This window comes from Neoarius graeffei, chromosome 2 (assembly GCF_027579695.1).
Source record: "Neoarius graeffei isolate fNeoGra1 chromosome 2, fNeoGra1.pri, whole genome shotgun sequence".
Lineage (NCBI taxonomy): Eukaryota > Metazoa > Chordata > Actinopteri > Siluriformes > Ariidae > Neoarius > Neoarius graeffei.
Genome location: NC_083570.1, coordinates 116,854,115 through 116,870,783, shown reverse-complemented (window position 1 = coordinate 116,870,783; position 16,669 = coordinate 116,854,115). Strand labels below are relative to the sequence as shown.

Here is a 16,669-nt window from a genome sequence, read left to right as displayed (position 1 = left end):
TTAAGGTCTGGCTGTTCTTTGTGCTTATGCACCAAATGGCAATGCAGAATATTCAGCTTTCTTGGAGTCACTGGGTGGGGTCCTGGAAAGAGTGTTGACTGTGAACTCCATAGTTCTCCTGGGGGACTTCAATGTTCACATGGGCAATGATGGAGAAACATGGAGGGGGGTGATTGGGAGGGATGGCCTGCCTGATCTAAACCCGAGTGGTGTTTTTTGTTGGACTTCTGAGCTCGTCATGGATTGGCCATAACAAAGCAAAAACCCAGGTGTAGAAGGAGTTTGGGGAGGCCATGGAGAAGGACTTTCGGTTGGCCTGAAGGAATGGCAAAGCATTCAGTGACTCAGGAAAGGGAAGCAGGGCTTGCCTCAGGCTGTGTACAGCTGGGGAGAACTGCTGACCCGAACTGGGGATATTGTTGAGCAGTGGAAGGAGCACTTTGAGGAACTCCTGAACACATCCTATATGTCCTCCATGGAGGAGGTGGAGTCTGAGGACTTGGGGGAAGCTTCACCCATATCTCTGACAGAGGTCATTGAGGCAGTCAAGAAGCTCCTTGGTGGCAAAGCAGCAGGGGTGGATGAGATTTGCCCTAAGATGCTGAAAGCTCTGGACATTGTTGGGCACTCTTGGCTGACACACCTCTTCAGTGTCACGTGGAGGTCAGGTACAGTGCCTTTGGAGTGGCAGACCAGGGTGGTGGTTCCTCTTTTCAAAAAGGGGGACTGGAGAATGTGCTCCAATTATAGGGGTATCACACTGTTCAGCCTCCCCAGGAAAGTTTATTCCAGGGTGCTAGAAAGGAGGCTCTGAATTATTGTCGAACCTCAGATCCAGGAGGAGCGATGCAGATTCTGTTCTGGCCGTGGAACGGTGGACCAGTTCTTTACCTTGGCAGGGTTGTTGGAGGATTCATGGTAGTATCACCAGCCAGTCTACATGTGTTTTGTAGATTTGGAAAAGGCTTACAACCATGTCCCCAGGGGCTCTTATGGGGGGCACTGTGGGAGTATGGAGTATTGGGGCCATTGCTATGAGCCATCCAGTCCTTGTACAACCAAAGTGTGGGCTGTGTACGATTTCTCAGCACAAAGTCAAACATGTTTCCAGTGGGTGTTGGACTCCACCAAGGCTACCCCTTGTCACCGATCCTATATGTGATATTCATGGATGGGATCTCAAGGTGCAGCTGGGGTGAGGAAGGTGTCCAGTTTGGGAACCTCATAATTGCATCTCTGCTTATTGCAGATGATGTGGTTCTATTGGCTTCTTCAGAGCATGACCTTCAGCAAGCACTGGGATGGTTTGCAGCCACAAGTGAAACAGCTGGGAAGAGAATCAGCACTTCCAAGTCTGAGGCCATGGTTTTCTGCTGGAAAATGGTGGCATGCTCCCTCCGGGTTAGGAGTGAGTTACTGCCCCAAGTGAAGGACTTCAAGTATCTCAGGGTCTTGTTCACAAGTGATGGTAAAATGGAGCGCAAGATGGACAAGTGGATTGGGGCAACGTCAGCAGTAATGCTGGGATTGTACCAATCCGTCATGGTGAAGCGGGAGCTGAGCAGGAAGGCAAAGCTTTCAATTTACCAGACAATCTACATTCCAACCCTCACCTATGGTCATGAGCTTTGGGCAATGACTGAAAGACTGAGATCACGAATACAAGCAGCTGAAATGAGCTTTCTCCATAGAGTGGCTGGGCTCACCCTTCGAGATAGGGTGAGGAGCTCTGACATCTGGAGGGATCTCAGAGTAGAGCCACTGCTCCTTCATGTCAAAAGGAGTCAGCTGAGGTGGTTCGGACATCTGAATAGGATGCCTCCTGGATGCCCTCCTGGGAAGGTTTTCCGGGCACATCCAACTGGGAAGAGACCTCTAGGTAGACCCAGAACATGCTGGAGAGATTATATATCTCATCTGGGAGCGCCTTGGGATCCCCCAGGAGGAACTAGAAAGCGTTGCTGGGGAGAGGGACACCTGGAATACCCTGCTTAGACTGCTGCCACTGCGACCTGTCCTCAGATAACCTGAAGAAAATGGATGGATGCTTTCTTTTCTCTTTTTTCCATTTTCCATACTATCCCAACTTTTTCTGATTTGGGGTTGTACCTCATTGCTTTGTTTTCTTTTATTTGTGTAACGGTCTCTAAGTCCACAACTTCTACAGCATGCAACAGTAGAGCACGTTATAAGAAGTTCACGTGTCATAAAACACCTGCATTGTGGAACTGTTTCAAAAATAGAAAACAAAAATAGCACAACAGCCACATGCACTGTACGAAATACCAACAGAGGCACTTTAAATACAACCAGTATGGTCAAACATTTGAAGGAATACAGCGAGTTCACTCAGGTCACTCAAGAAAATACTTCCCCAAAGCAACAAAGACTGGAGGATATTTTCAAAGAGATGTTTCCTCAAAACAAAATGGCAAGAGAAATTACAGAGACGTGAGCTGAACTTATTGCTCTGTATGACCAGCTAGTCCCTGTTGTAGAGAATGGACATTTATGTCAACTTCTGGAGCTTTTGGAGCTGCAGGACATCATCCACTTCACTGCCATACAGGACCTTTACAATAATGTTCATGACCACTTGTAAGATCCATCCTACAGATGGGACTGCAGTCAGTTTTACTGCTGACATTTTGATTTTAGATGTTCATCCAGTGTTGGTGCTGCACTTTACTGCCCACTGGATAGACTCCAGATTTAAGTTAAAATGTGCAGCATTACCCCTCCTAGAACTGCCACCTTATTGTGGTGGAGGGGTTTGTGTGCTTGAATGATCCTAGGAGCTATGTTGTCGGGGGCATTATGCCCCTGTCAGGGTTTCCCAAGGCAGACAGGTCCTAGGTGACAGGCCAGACCAAGAGCAGTTCACCAAAACCCTTACGGAGAAACCAACAAGGACCGTGACATCACCCGGTATGGCGCAGCCGGGGCCCCACCCTGGAGCCAGGCCTGGGGTTGGGGCTCATATGCAAGCGCTTGGTGGCTAGGCCTTTGCCCATGGGGCCCGGCCGGGCTCAGCCCGAAGAGGTGACATGGGCCCGACCTCCTGTGGGTTCACCACCCACAGAGGTAGCAGTAGGGGACTGGTGCAGTGTGGATTGGGTGGCAGTCGAAGGCAGGGGCCTCGACGACCTGATCCCCGGACACAGCGGCTAGCTGTTGGGACATGGAATGTCACTTCGCTGGGGGGGAAAGAGCCTGAGCTTGTGCTGGAGGTTGAGAGGTACCGGCTAGAGATAGTCGGGCTCACCTCCACGCACAGCTTGGGCTCTGGAACCCAGCTCCTCGAGAGGGGCTGGACTCTCCACTTCTCTGGAGTCGCCCATGTTGAGCGGCGGCGGGCTGGTGTGGGCTTGCTTATAGCTCCCCAACTCAGCCGCCATGTGTTGGAGTTTACCCCAGTGAACGAGAGGGTCGCCTCTCTGCGCCTTCGGATTGGGGAGAGGGCTCTTGCTGTTGTTTGTGCCTACGGGCCGAATAGCAGTATAGAGTATCCGGCCTTCTTGGAGTCCCTGGGAGAGGTACTGAGACGTGCTCAGACTGGGGACTCCATTGTGTTACTGGGGGACTTCAATGCTCACGTGGGCGACGACAGTGACACCTGGAGGGGCGTGGTTGGGAGGAACGGCCTCCCCGATCTGAACCTGAGTGGTGTTTTGTTATTGGACTTCTGTGCTAGTCACGGTTTGTCCATAACGAACACCATGTTCGAGCATAGGGGTGTCCATAAGTGCACGTGGCACCAGGACACCTTAGGTCGGAGGTCGATGATAGACTTTGTTGTCGTTTCATCTGATCTCCAGCCCTATGTCTTGGACAGTCGGGTGAAGAGAGGGGCTGAGCTGTCAACTGATCACCACCTGGTGGTGAGTTGGATCCGCTGGCAGAGGAGGAAGCTGGACAGACCTGGCAGGCCCAAACGTATGGTGAGGGTCTGCTGGGAACGTCTGGCCGAGCACTCTGTTGGGGAGGTCTTTAACTCCCACCTCCGGGAGAGCTTTTCCCAGCTTCCGAGGGAGGCAGGGGACATTGAGTCTGAGTGGACCATGTTCTCTACCTCCATTGTGGACGCAGCTGTTTGGAGCTGTGGCCGCAAGGTCTCCGGTGCCTGTCGTGGCGGCAATCCCCGAACCCGGTGGTGGACAGCGGAAGTAAGGGATGCCGTCAAGCTGAAGAAGGAGTCCTATCGGGCCATGTTGACCTCCGGGACCCCTGAGGCAGCTGACGGGTATCGGCAGGCCAGGCGTGCTGCAGCTCGGGCAGTTGCGGAGGCAAAAACTCGGAACTGGGAGGAGTTCGGGGAGGCCATGGAGAAGGACTATCGGTCGGCCTTGAAGAAATTCTGGCAAACCGTCCGGCGCCTCAGGAGGGGGAAGCAGTACTCTGCCAACAGTGTTTACAGTGCGGGTGGGGAGCTGTTGACCTCGACTGGGGACATTATCAGGCGGTGGAAGGAATACTTTGAGGATCTCCTCAATCCCACAGTCATGTCTTCCATTGAGGAGACTGAGGCTGATGACTCAGAGGTGGACTCATCCATTACCCAAGCCGAAGTCACTGAGGTGGTTTGCAAGCTCCTCGGTGGCAAGGCACCGGGGTGGATGAGATCCGCCCTGAGTATCTCAAGTCTCTGGATGTTGTGGGGCTGTCTTGGTTGACACACCTCTGCAACATCGCGTGGCGGTCGGGGACAGTTCCTCTGGAGTGGCAGACTGGGGTGGTGGTCCCTCTTTTTAAGAAAGGGGACCGGAGAGTGTGCTCCAATTATAGGGGAATCACACTTCTTAGCCTCCCGGGGAAAGTTTACTCCAGGGTACTGGAGAGCAGAATTCGACCAATAGTCGAACCTAGGATCCAGGAGGAACAATGCGGTTTTCGTCCTGGTCGCGGAACACTGGACCAGCTCTATACCCTTCATAGGGTGCTCGAGGGTTCATGGGAGTTTGCCCAACCAGTCCACATGTGCTTTGTGGATCTGGAGAAGGCATTCGACCGTGCCCCCCATGGTATTCTGTGGGGGGTGCTTTGGGAGTATGGGGTTCGGGGCTCTTTGCTAAGGGCTGTACGAACGGAGCAGGAGTCTGGTTCGCATTGCCGGCAGTAAGTTAGACCTGTTCCCAGTGCATGTTGGACTCCGGCAGGGCTGCCCTTTGTCACCGGTTCTGTTCATAATTTTTATGGACAGAATTTCTAGGCGCAGCCAGGGGCTGAAAGGAATCCTGTTTGGGAACCACAGGATTTCATCTCTGCTTTTTGCGGATGATGTTGTCCTGTTGGCTTCTTCAAACCAGGACCTCCAGCATGCACTGGGGCGGTTTGCAGTCGAGTGTGAAGCGGCTGGGATGAGAATCAGCACCTCCAAGTCCGAAGCCATGGTTCTCGACCGGAAAAGGGTGGCTTGCCCTCTCCAGGTTGGTGGAGAAGTCCTGCCTCAAGTGGAGGAGTTTAAGTATCTCGGGATCTTGTTCACAAGTGAGGGAAGGATGGAGCATGAGATTGACAGGCGGATCGGTGCAGCCTCTGCAGTGATGCGGTCGCTTTACCGGTCCGTCGTGGTGAAGAAGGAGCTGAGCCAAAAGGTGAAGCTCTCAATTTACCGGTCGATCTATGTTCCGACTCTCACCTATGGTCATGAGCTTTGGGTAATGACTGACAGAACAAGATCATGGATACAAGCGGCCGAAATGAGTTTCCTTTGCAGGGTGGCTGGGCGCTCCCTTAGAGATAGGGTGAGAAGCACAGTCACTCGGGAGGAGCTCGGAGTAGAGCCGCTGCTCCTCCACATCGAGAGGAACCAGCTGAGGTGGCTCGGGCATCTTTTTCGGATGCCTCCTGGACGCCTCCCTGGGGAGGTGTTCCAGGCATGTCCCCCCGGGAGGAGGCCCCGGGGAAGACCCAGGACACGCTGGAGGGACTATGTCTCTCGGCTGGCCTGGGAACGCCTCGGTGTTCTTCCCGAGGAGCTGACCGAGGTGTCTGGGGAGAGGGAAGTTTGGGCTTCCATGCTTAGACTGCTGCCTCCGCGACCCGGTCTCGGATAAAGCTGAAGAAGACAAGACGAGACGAGATGAGACGAGACAATGTGCAGCATTAATTTAAAATGTGCAGCCACAGGTATTTATTGGATATTTAAAATGGCTGCCTGTGTGTGACTAATACGTGATCATTTTCCAGGAAAGTCTGTTCCATTTCAGAAAAACATGACAGGAGAAACATCGTTATGGAGTATTTTTCATTTGTTTGCTTGTTTTTTTTTTTTTGTAAATGAATGATGTGTAAGCTTTTTATGAATAAATTGATTAGCTGTAACCTCACTAAATATAGTACTTATACATTTCTATTTAAATATGCATACAAAACATAATTGTTATTTTATAATCAAACAATAGTGTTCTATCTTTTAAGTGTTATTTATTATTGTGTTTGAGGTTCACTGTCCTGGACATATTGACTCAGATCTTAAAATAGATTTAAAATGCAGGATCAGACTGGGAGAAACACTGGACTGTATCATTTATAAGCGTTTCAGTGTTCTTGAAGTTATGAAGTAGAAATGTTTATAACTGTAGAGGAGAGAGAAGTGAACGAGAGACTTGTCTCACATTTTTTTTCCTTTTTCCTCTACAGAAAAACCTGAAGAGAGTAAAAAAGACCCACAATCTAAATCAGGTGAGTAAATATCAAACCAATGTTAAATAAATATAAATGATGAGGACTGCCATTATATTTGACATTTTATCAGATCAAAGTTTATCACATTTCTACCAAGGTACCATTTAAGATTTTATTTGATAATGATGTTTAGAATAAAGTATTTCTCTGTCTCCAGGTGAAGCTGGAATAAACTGCCCTCGCCTGCTGATCCTCATCGTTTCCCTCCTTGTGTGTTTTCTTTTCTCGCATTGAGGAAACATCAGTGTGATCTCTCTGAGTACAGAGATGTCTCTGAGCCCAACAGAGCCACAGTACAGAATCAACTCAGTTAGGAAAAAGGAAAAAGAAACAAGGAAGATTTCAGTGTATGTTTTCTACATTTTTAACAGCCATACCTCTGTGAGGTCCATGAGGACATTCCTGTTTGATCTCCACATAAAGCTGTGAAGCTGAAACATTACAATATCAGCACATGAGAGAGACTCGGTTTGATCAAGAGCTTTATACAAATCAGAGCTCGTAACAGGTGCTGGCTTCCCCTTCCTACTTTATCTATTCTTTAATCCAGTATCTAGCTTATGTGTTTTAGTGGAGGTGTCTACATTTGTTGTTGATTTGTTTTGTCTATGGTTGTTTGTCTCTGTGTGCACATGGAACAATCTGCATGATTGGTCACGTGACTTCCGGGTCTCGAGCGGTGCGCCTAAACGGCTGCATACGTTAAATTTTTTAATTTTTTATTTGAATAACTGTTTTTTGTTTGTTTTTATAGTTATTAAGGCTTTAGTAATGACTTTGGTTTACTCGAAACCGGCTTTACTAGCCATTTTACGATTGCGATGTTCGCCAAGGAAGCCACTTAACCGACAACTATGGAAGTTACTAATTCAACTTGGGATATCGAAATACAGGTCGACGCGCCAGGGGTGCAGAGGAGGATTAACCCTTGTAATGTGTTAGAAAGCTGTTCACATCTGTAGTGTTAGCGGGTCAAATTTGACCCGTGATTTAAATCAGCCTGAAAATGCTTAAAATCGATGGTTACGTATGTAACCGCGGTTCTATGAATTTCGGATGACTGCCAGAGGTGGTGCTGTAAGCACCTGGATGTCCATCATCATGCGCATGCAGTTCGAGTGTGTGTATACCAACAAGGTCGCTTGCAACAGGGGGTGACGTATGTCACTGCACCGGTACTTAAGGTGCGTTCACCCCGGAAGCATTCTCTTCATAGAACCGCGGTTACATACGTAACCATCGTTCTATTTCATTTCTCCTGACCGCCAGAGGCGGTGCTGTAAGCACCTGGATGATTTATACCAACAGGGTCACGAGGAAGACCTATTTACCCTACGAATGGTTGGAAAGGGTGGCTGTGGCCAGTGGATTGTGCATGGCCACATTAACCCTATAAAACCTTGCAAACGTGCAGGTTGAGACCCATGAGGCAGCGGCGCAGATATCAGAGAGTGGAACTCCATGTAAAGCCGCCCATGATGTAGCCACACTCCGAGTGGAGTGGCCTCGGATGTGGGGAGGGACCGGGAGGCTGCTGCTAGTGTAGGCATGGCTAATGACCTCCACGATCCAGTTTGATATTCTCTGTTTGGACAGCGCGTGGCCACGCCTATGTCGAGTGTGACACACAAACTGTGCATCCGACTGTCGTAATGCAGCAGTCGCTTCAATGTATGTCCTCAGTGCTTGAACTGGGCAAAGAAGGACATGATCTTGGCCCTGCACATTCTCCTCAGGTGGTGGTCTGAAGGCTTCTAGGCTGAGGGGCTGATTGGTGTGGGAAGAGGAGAAGTTCTTGGGCAGAAATGAAGGGTTAGGCCACAATGTTACACCCGTGCCATCGGGCTCCATTGTAAGCACTCCCAGCCGATAGACAGGGCGTGTAGCTCACCCGCTCTCTTAGCATTCCTTTTAGCTATGACGTCGGCTGTCTTTAAAGATAGCCACTTGAGCTCCGTCCCCTGTAGGGGCTCAAATGCAGGTTTACACAGTGCACTTAAAACCAGAGGCAAGTCCCAAGCTGGTCTTGGACTGCGTTGAGGGGGTCTTATGCTCTGAGCACCTTTAAGAAAGTGGCTCACCCATGTGTGGGATCCCATAGTCAGCCCGTCTACCCTGTTGTGCATTGCGGATATAGCCGCTACATACACCTTGATGGTGGAGGGTGCAAGGCCCTCATCCAGATGAGACTGTAAAAAGCTGAGAATCCCCGGTATCGAGCAACATGCCGGTTCCTGATGGCGTGCTTGGCACCAACTTACAAAGAGCTTCCACCTATTGGCATAGAGCGCATTGGTGGAAGGTGCGCGGGAACACTGGATGGTCCGCACAATGGTCGACTCACATTTTGCTAGCAGTGGGTCGGGCCCTTCAGAGGCCACACCCACAGCTGCAACCGTACTGGGTTCGGATGCCAAATTTGACCTTCCATCTGTGAGAGGAGGTCCATCCGTGCAGGGAGACACCAAGGCTCCTTGTGCAGCAACCCATACAGGGTAGGAAACCAGACTCTCCCCGGCCCATAGGGGGCTATCAACAGCACCCTGTGACCCTCCTTGAGGATCCTCTCGAGAGTGGGCAGAATTAGCGGGAGTGGTGGGAAAGCATATAGGAGCTGCTGTGGCCACTCGTGTGCCAGTGCATCTTGGCCCAAGGGGCTTGACGTTTCTTTCAGTGTAAACCACAGGGGACAATGTGTCGTGGCCTGGGAGGCGAAAAGGTCCACCTCTGTCCTGCCGTATTGCAGCCAAATACTCTGCACCACTTCCGGGTGCAGCTTCCACTCCCCTGGATCAGGGTTCTGTTGTGACAGAAGATCCGCAGCAGTGTTCCTCACTCCTGGTGAATGCATTGCCCTCAGGCTCACCAGACGAGGGTAAGCCCATGTCAGTAGGTGTCGAGTGAGCTTTCAGGGAAGGTAGTGACCCGGTGCCGCCTTGGTGGTTTATATGATAGACCACAGATGTATTGTCGGTCTTTATAAGGACATGCCGACCCGCTAAAACCGGACGGAAAATGTTTCAGGGCGAGGAAACGGCCCACAGCTCTAACACATTGATGTGTTGTCCCTGCTGTTGTGGGGCCCATACGCCCTGCACTGCCACACTGTGCCCCAGTCGATCAGTGATGCATCGGTGGCGACTACTTCTCTGCGAGAGGGTATGGACGTAGACATGAGGAGCAACTGGCCGTGATTCTGACTGGCCTGTGCCTGTGATGTTGTGGATGTAACCCAAGGCTGTTCATCCAGATTTGTAGAGGCCTGAGTGTGAGGAGGCCCAACGGAACTACCGACGAGGCCGTGGTGAGTATACCTAGTAGTGTCCGGAAAGACCTGAAGGTCAGGGTTTGTCCCTTCCTGAAGCAATGTAGCCGTTGGACAATATCGCTCACCCGTCGCTAAGACAGGGTTGCCTTCAACAGCTGAGAATCCAGCTGAAGGCCAAGAAAAAACAGTCTTCTGGCTGGGTGTAAGGGAGCTCTTGGCGTGGTTCATCCTGAGCCCAAGTTTGATGATGTGAGAAACCAGCACGGCTGGGTTGCTGAGCGCGTCTACCCTTGACTGAGAACCAATCAACCAGTCATCCAGGTAGGGGGAGGATACGCAGTCCCCTGCTCTGAAGTAGGGACAGTGCTGCTGCGACGAATCTCATAAAGATTCTGGGAAGTATGCATCCTTCAGATCGATGGTTGTGAACCAATTGTCCCATCTGATGCTGTTTAAAACATCGGATGTGCGCAGCATACGGAATTTGAAGACCTTGAGATGGTCGTTCAAATGTCTCAGATCCAGTATGGGGCGAAGCCCACCCCCTTTTTTTTTTGGGATGATGAAATAGGTGGAATAAAACCCACTGTTTTGTGAAGGTGGATCTAATGGCTCGATGGCCCCCTTTTCCAGGAGGGTCAAGACCTCCTGGCGTACTGCCAGAGCTTTCATTTTGACCTCTTGAAATCTCAGCGATTGTCATCTGAATTGTATGCTGTAACCCTGAGAGAGGGTGGATATAATCCAGGGGTCTGATGTTACCACTTCCCAGTAGGCAAGTTGTTGACTGGTGAAGTGTCCGACCATCGGAGTGGAGTAGTCAACGTCTGCCTCCACGCCCCCTACGGGGGGGGGGGGTGTACCCCGATGTGCCTGTGCGGCACCAAAGAGCTGTCCCGGAATCACTGGGAGAGTGCGGAGGGCCCTCCTGCAGGTATCTGAGAGTGGTGACTGAGCCAACCATATCTGACGCCTGGCGAGAGTTAAAGATGACATTAGTCTGCCCAGCTCCCTGGACATGAAAGCAAATGCCTGCAGCGAGGCCTCGCTTAGGCTTTGCAGTGATGGGTCTGCTCTAGGGGTGCAACGATTCACCGATGCATCGATGCATCGCGATACTTTCTCCACGATACGATATGTATCGCTGGCCAAAATGAATCGTGATACACGACGATACTAACTCATTTTCTGCATGTAGAGACTATATTATACTCAAAACAATTATAGTCGGGCGTGATCGTCGAAATGACACGAAAGGTGGGTATTTATTTGGAAACATTTGGGAAATTGACATATGCCGCTCTCGTCATTTCGAACACGGTAACAATTAAGTCCTGCAATCAATTTATCATACACCGTACTCACACACGGACTGGCCATCGGGAGTAGCGGGAGTTTTCCCGGTGGGCTGGTGGTTCAGTGTGGGCCGGCAGAGAAAAAAAAAAAAACAGTTGCGCACTGGCCTTTAATATGATAAGCAATGTTAACAGTTTCTTAAATAAACTGTTAACATTGCTTATCATATTAAAGGCCAGCGCGCAACTGTTTTTTTTTTTTTCTCCGCCGGCCCACGCTGAACCACCGGCCCACCGGGAAAACTCCCGCTACTCCCAATGGCCAGTCCGTGTGTGACCATACTCAATATGCTAACGATGATAAGCTACTAAGTTCAGAGTGATCAACTTTTACGTGCGGGGCAGTTTCAATACCGTGTCCGAGGTATTCGCGCTTGCGCAGTAGATTGTGCGCTTCCATGTGCATTCGGTTCTGTCCGTAACCTACTTCCCTAAACAGTACCTAGTTTCAACTTCATTGTGTGAAGGGCACTGGACAACTTCTAGTTTTGAGTCGAAAGACCATATGATTCAGTTAGACAGTCTCATGATATGAGCATATTGTTCTAGTTATAAATTATAATCCAACCAAGTCTGGTCACTCTCTAGTCACAACAGATGTGAGCAATTCCAGCGTTATGGACGTGACACTTGAACTCAAAATGGCAACAAATGACTCAGTGCATGTTTTATTGTCTCCCAGTATTTAAACAGGTGTTGCATATTTTAAGGCTGTACCATACTGGAGAAGTGATAGAACAAGAACAATTCCCATAGTACATCTAGGGCATGCCAGAAAATGCCAATAAAAGATGCATTATGGATGTGACAGAAAAAGTATCACTTTTCTTGGGTGACTGTACATTTTTATCAAACTCTGTGAAATTGTAAACCTAATGTCGAAATGGAGATATCCATTTGATAGAGGGGTCCAAGGTGAATATTAAAAAAATCTTTGTTTAAAATATTTTGTATTTCATGCAGAGTTTCGGAAGGAAAAGTCAGCGTTATGGATGTGACGAAATTCCGTTATGGATGTGACGCGTCTGAAATAGACATTGCATATGTTTAGAAAATCAGCAATTTAACCACCATAACCCTTTGAAAAACTCTCTAAATATCAGCTAAAACTATCAAAGTTCTTAAATAATATTTAGGATGGCTATTGTTTTGCTGTTTTGTGGATTTTAGCATACATTTCTGTGGCTTGTGGCAATAATATAGAATTGTACATGATCAAAGTTGATTTTAGCTTGGGTTTTACATTATAAGAAAGAAAGACTGACAGTGACATATTAGGTTGGTTACAAATTAGTTCAACTTATTCACATCTGTAAAACACAGGCCTAGGTGATATCTCTGGGAGTGGTTTTGATGTATTACATGTTGCTTTATTTTTGCATGGTGAGGTTGACATTTACATGGAATTGCCCATGTGTAGCATTATGGTATTATCGTTGATGTACAAAGAGGAACTTGGTTGTTCTAGTTTTACTAAGTAGTGTGTAGTTTCTGCTAGTTTATTGTTAACTGCAAAGTGCCATGATGACACATATCATTCTCTAGTTCTGGTAGTATGATTATCATGTAGTATACTACAGTATTATGTTAAGGTAATCATATTAATCTAGTCAATTGAATGTAATTCTCAAATAGCGTGTCAACACTCATATTGTTGATGTACTGATATTTTTCTAGGGGAAGCTTAAAAGACTAACTGGACTTAATGTTTTTAAAGAGCAGTTTGTAGCTGTTACTATTATTAGTTTGTTTTTGAAAGACAGATGCTATTGTGCAAATGGTGCTTTAATCAACTAGTCTGTTTTAGTCCAACTAAGTCAGTTGGTCAGTCCAGTCTCTGCATATGTACAGTGGATTATTCCACACACTGCATGTAATGTGCATGCATTGCTGATATATTGGTATTTAGTAAGAACTGTAAGCATGGTAAGAAGTCACCCTTTTATGTAAACAGATGAAGGATGTGTTATTATCTGTTTATATCGGCTGGTCGCTCATCATTTCTCATACACTGTAATGTCTGCATAAATGTATGGTGTTATTGTTGATTCATATTAAAAATGTAATTTTTGACATTTTCACACCAGTTTGTCATGTATCATTGTGTATCGCGATATGTATCGTATCGTGACCCTAATATCGTGATACGTATCGTATCGTGGCCTAATGTATCGTTGCAGCCTTAGTCTGCTCCAGAAGACTGAAGAGCCTGAGACTGGGCCAGGATCAGGTGAGATAACGAATTGCCTATGCGTGCAGCCCGTGCTGCAGCGTCATAGCTCTTCCTGATGAAGTCATCGGTCAAATGACACTGTGGCCGTGGACAGCGAGCGTCGGGTCTCAACGCCTCCATGCTGACCAGACCCTGACTGGACGCGTCCTGTATCTCTACAGCTCCTCAATAAAGTGGGCTGAAGGTGGGACAGTGAAAACAGCAGAGGGGGAGTCTAAAAAAGGCACTCTGCATCCGTACTTCAGATGGTGCCGTGTCCAACCCCAGGCGCCATTTTTATCGCGGGCTTGACCATAGTGGAAAGCACGTCCTCCTCTTGAAGCTCCGCGGTCGGGGACAGCACCGGAGGCTGTGGCTCAGGAGGAGTAAATGAAGCAGCAGAGGCGAGAGCATCAGCAGGCTGTGCTTCAGGCGGTTGTAGGTTATAGAGCAAAGCCTTAATCTCAGCAAGCTCTGAAGGACCACAATGGAAAAAAGTATTTTTACTTGTGTTATCCTCCGTAATATTTATATTTATATTATGTTTACATGTTATGTTTTTATTGCGAAATAAATCAATCAATACAATGCAAAAAGAGCCAAGGTGCCCACTTGTTGCGCCAAGGGGTCCACCTTCTGGTACTTGGGCCTACAGGGAGCCTCCCGTGATGGCTGCTTAGGGCTCTTCCTAGACTTAGGAGGCGGAGCGTAGTCGCTCGGTGCTGGGGGCAGTCGAGAGCCAAACTGCTTTCCAGCTGAGCAAGCCTAGCAGTGCGTCAAGCAAACAAAACGAAATATCCGCGGCAGAGTCAGGCGAACATACTCACCCAACCGCGTTCAGGTAATCAGCAATCAAAGCTGAAATAAACAAGCTACCAGGCAAGAAATGAGCTACCCATGTGCTCGCGGTGAAACTGAAACTTATAATTAGAGGTTGCTGGCTGCCGAAGTCCGAGTGGACTCACTCATAACTGGTTAGTTGAAAATACTTTACTTACCTTAAAGGTTTGAGACAATCAGCACATAAACATGACCGCTGTTTATTCTACTTACCTAAATATGGATTAGGTGAAGGTAAACAAGCAGTGTCGAAGTACCAATACAGAGCCAAGCAACCAAATGAAATATCCGCGGCGGAGTCAGGAGCGAACACGCTCACCCAGCCGCATTTAGGTAATCAGCAATCAGCTGAAGTAAACACGCTACAGTGCGAATCAGAAGCACACACAAGCACTAAGTATCATACTTGCAACAAAACGATACTTATTAAATCGCTACAAGGCGAGAGAACACCTTTATGATTGTGGTGAAACTGAAACTTATTGTTAGAAGTTGCTATCTGCCGAAGTCAGAGCGAACTCACTCAGCTATCAGCTGAAGTAAACAAGCTGCAGTGCGAATCAGAAGCGCACACAAGCACCAATTAAGTATCATACTTGCAACAAAACAATACTTATTAGATCGCTACAAGGCGAGAGAACACCCCTATGATCACAGTGAAACTGAAATGTATAATTGGAAGTTGCTAGTTGCCGAAGTCAGAGCGAACTTCACTCAGCAATTAGCTGAAGTAAACAAGCTACCGTGCGAATCAGAAGCGCACACAGGCACCAAATAAGTGTCATACTTGCAACAAAACGATACTTATTAGATCGCTACAAGGCAAGAAAACACCCCTATGATCACGGTAAAACTGAAATTTATAATTAGAAGTTGCTAGCTGCCAAAGTCAGCGAACTTACTCATAAACGGTTTCTTACCTTAAGCAAATGGCAAATCGCAGTCTTTAGGAGGGCGAAAAAAACCGCAGCTCCAACCCGTTAAGGGTTTGCAAGACTCCAGCGATTGCTCTTAGAAAATAGTACTATTCGAATAATCTGCTCTGCACGAGAAGATGCAAGAGAACGCTTCTGGGGTGAACGCACCTTAAGTACCGGTGCAGTGACATACGTCACCCCCTGTCGCAAGCGACCTTGTATACACACACTCGAACTGCATGCGCATGATGATGGACATCCAGGTGCTTACAGCACCGCCTCTGGCGGTCAGGAGAAATGAAATAGAACACTAGTTTTCTTCCAATATTGTTTTTCACCTCATTGCTAACTTAGTATGTATTCATATCCATGGAACCATTGTGGAATTTTTTTTAGTTGGCTCCACAGACCTTGTATCTTAAAATATACCACTCGTTTTTTAATTACAAAAGCTGTTTAAATTCACTTATTATATTTATTTTACTCATAGAATAAGTAATTATAAACTGTAAATGTCTTATAAACTGATATTAGAGTACACCTACCAAAAAAAAACTGTTTTTTTTTAATTTAAAATGATTAACAATGGTGACATTTGTGGTGTTACGGGTCAAAACTGACCCGTATAGATAAATGGTAGGATAAAGACAAGTCAATTTCTTTCCATAAAACCAACTTTTATTTAACCATACCAATTAACCAACCAATTAAACCATAAAATGAACAATGATTAACAACACTGTGTGTGTGAGTGAGTGAGTGTGTGCCTGAAGGGACAGCGGCCTCTGAAAGGGACTAGCCATTCATCCACTGTCACCTCTGGCCCAGGATTGTACATAAGGGGTAAATTCTCCACCCATTTGTCCCAAACATCCCTGATGGGAGCAAGCTTGTCATTCACACGACGAGCAACTCTTGTCTCCCTGTTGTCAAAGTGGAGCACTCTTGATAATACATGAAAGGCTTGAAGCGACATTGTGGCACGAAAAATAGGGTGGCCTGACTCACTATCCCATAAGCTGGCAGTAGCTTCATTACAGGATCTGTACAAGAAGCTGCAAGAAGCAACAGTCCCATGTAGGCATCTAGCTGTGTTTTGTCCAACTCCATCCAGCTATCACCAAACACTCTTCTCCCTTCCATGTTGGTCATCTCGAGTAGGATAATCTGAAGAGGTCGTGGAAAGAACAGTTCAAACATTGACTTGATGTCTTGGGCGTGTGACACAGCGTATCTGGTAGGACCTGGAGTCATTCTGAGGATGTTCTCCCTTGGTGCCCTGCATTGGGTTTGAAGAGGGCTTGATGACCATGAAATGTCACCTCTTCTTGACTTGAACACCTCTCTTTCAGCATCTGTGACATCTGGGTCCTCCTCCTCAGATGTTTGG

General features: G+C 47.7%; 1 protein-coding gene across 2 annotated transcripts in view; it reads left to right on the top strand.

Moving 5' to 3' along the window:
- The window catches only part of LOC132882148 (butyrophilin subfamily 1 member A1-like), a 35,639-nt gene extending 24,255 nt beyond the window's left edge, over window positions 1–11,384 (top strand). For both annotated transcript variants that reach the window (XM_060915418.1, XM_060915417.1), the window contains 2 exons: window positions 6,643–6,684; window positions 6,845–11,384. In XM_060915418.1, the coding sequence (XP_060771401.1) occupies window positions 6,643–6,684; window positions 6,845–6,921 (119 nt within the window). In that variant the 3' untranslated portion in view covers window positions 6,922–11,384. The remainder of the gene's footprint in view (window positions 1–6,642; window positions 6,685–6,844) is intronic.
- The last annotated feature ends 5,285 nt before the right edge of the window (window positions 11,385–16,669 follow it).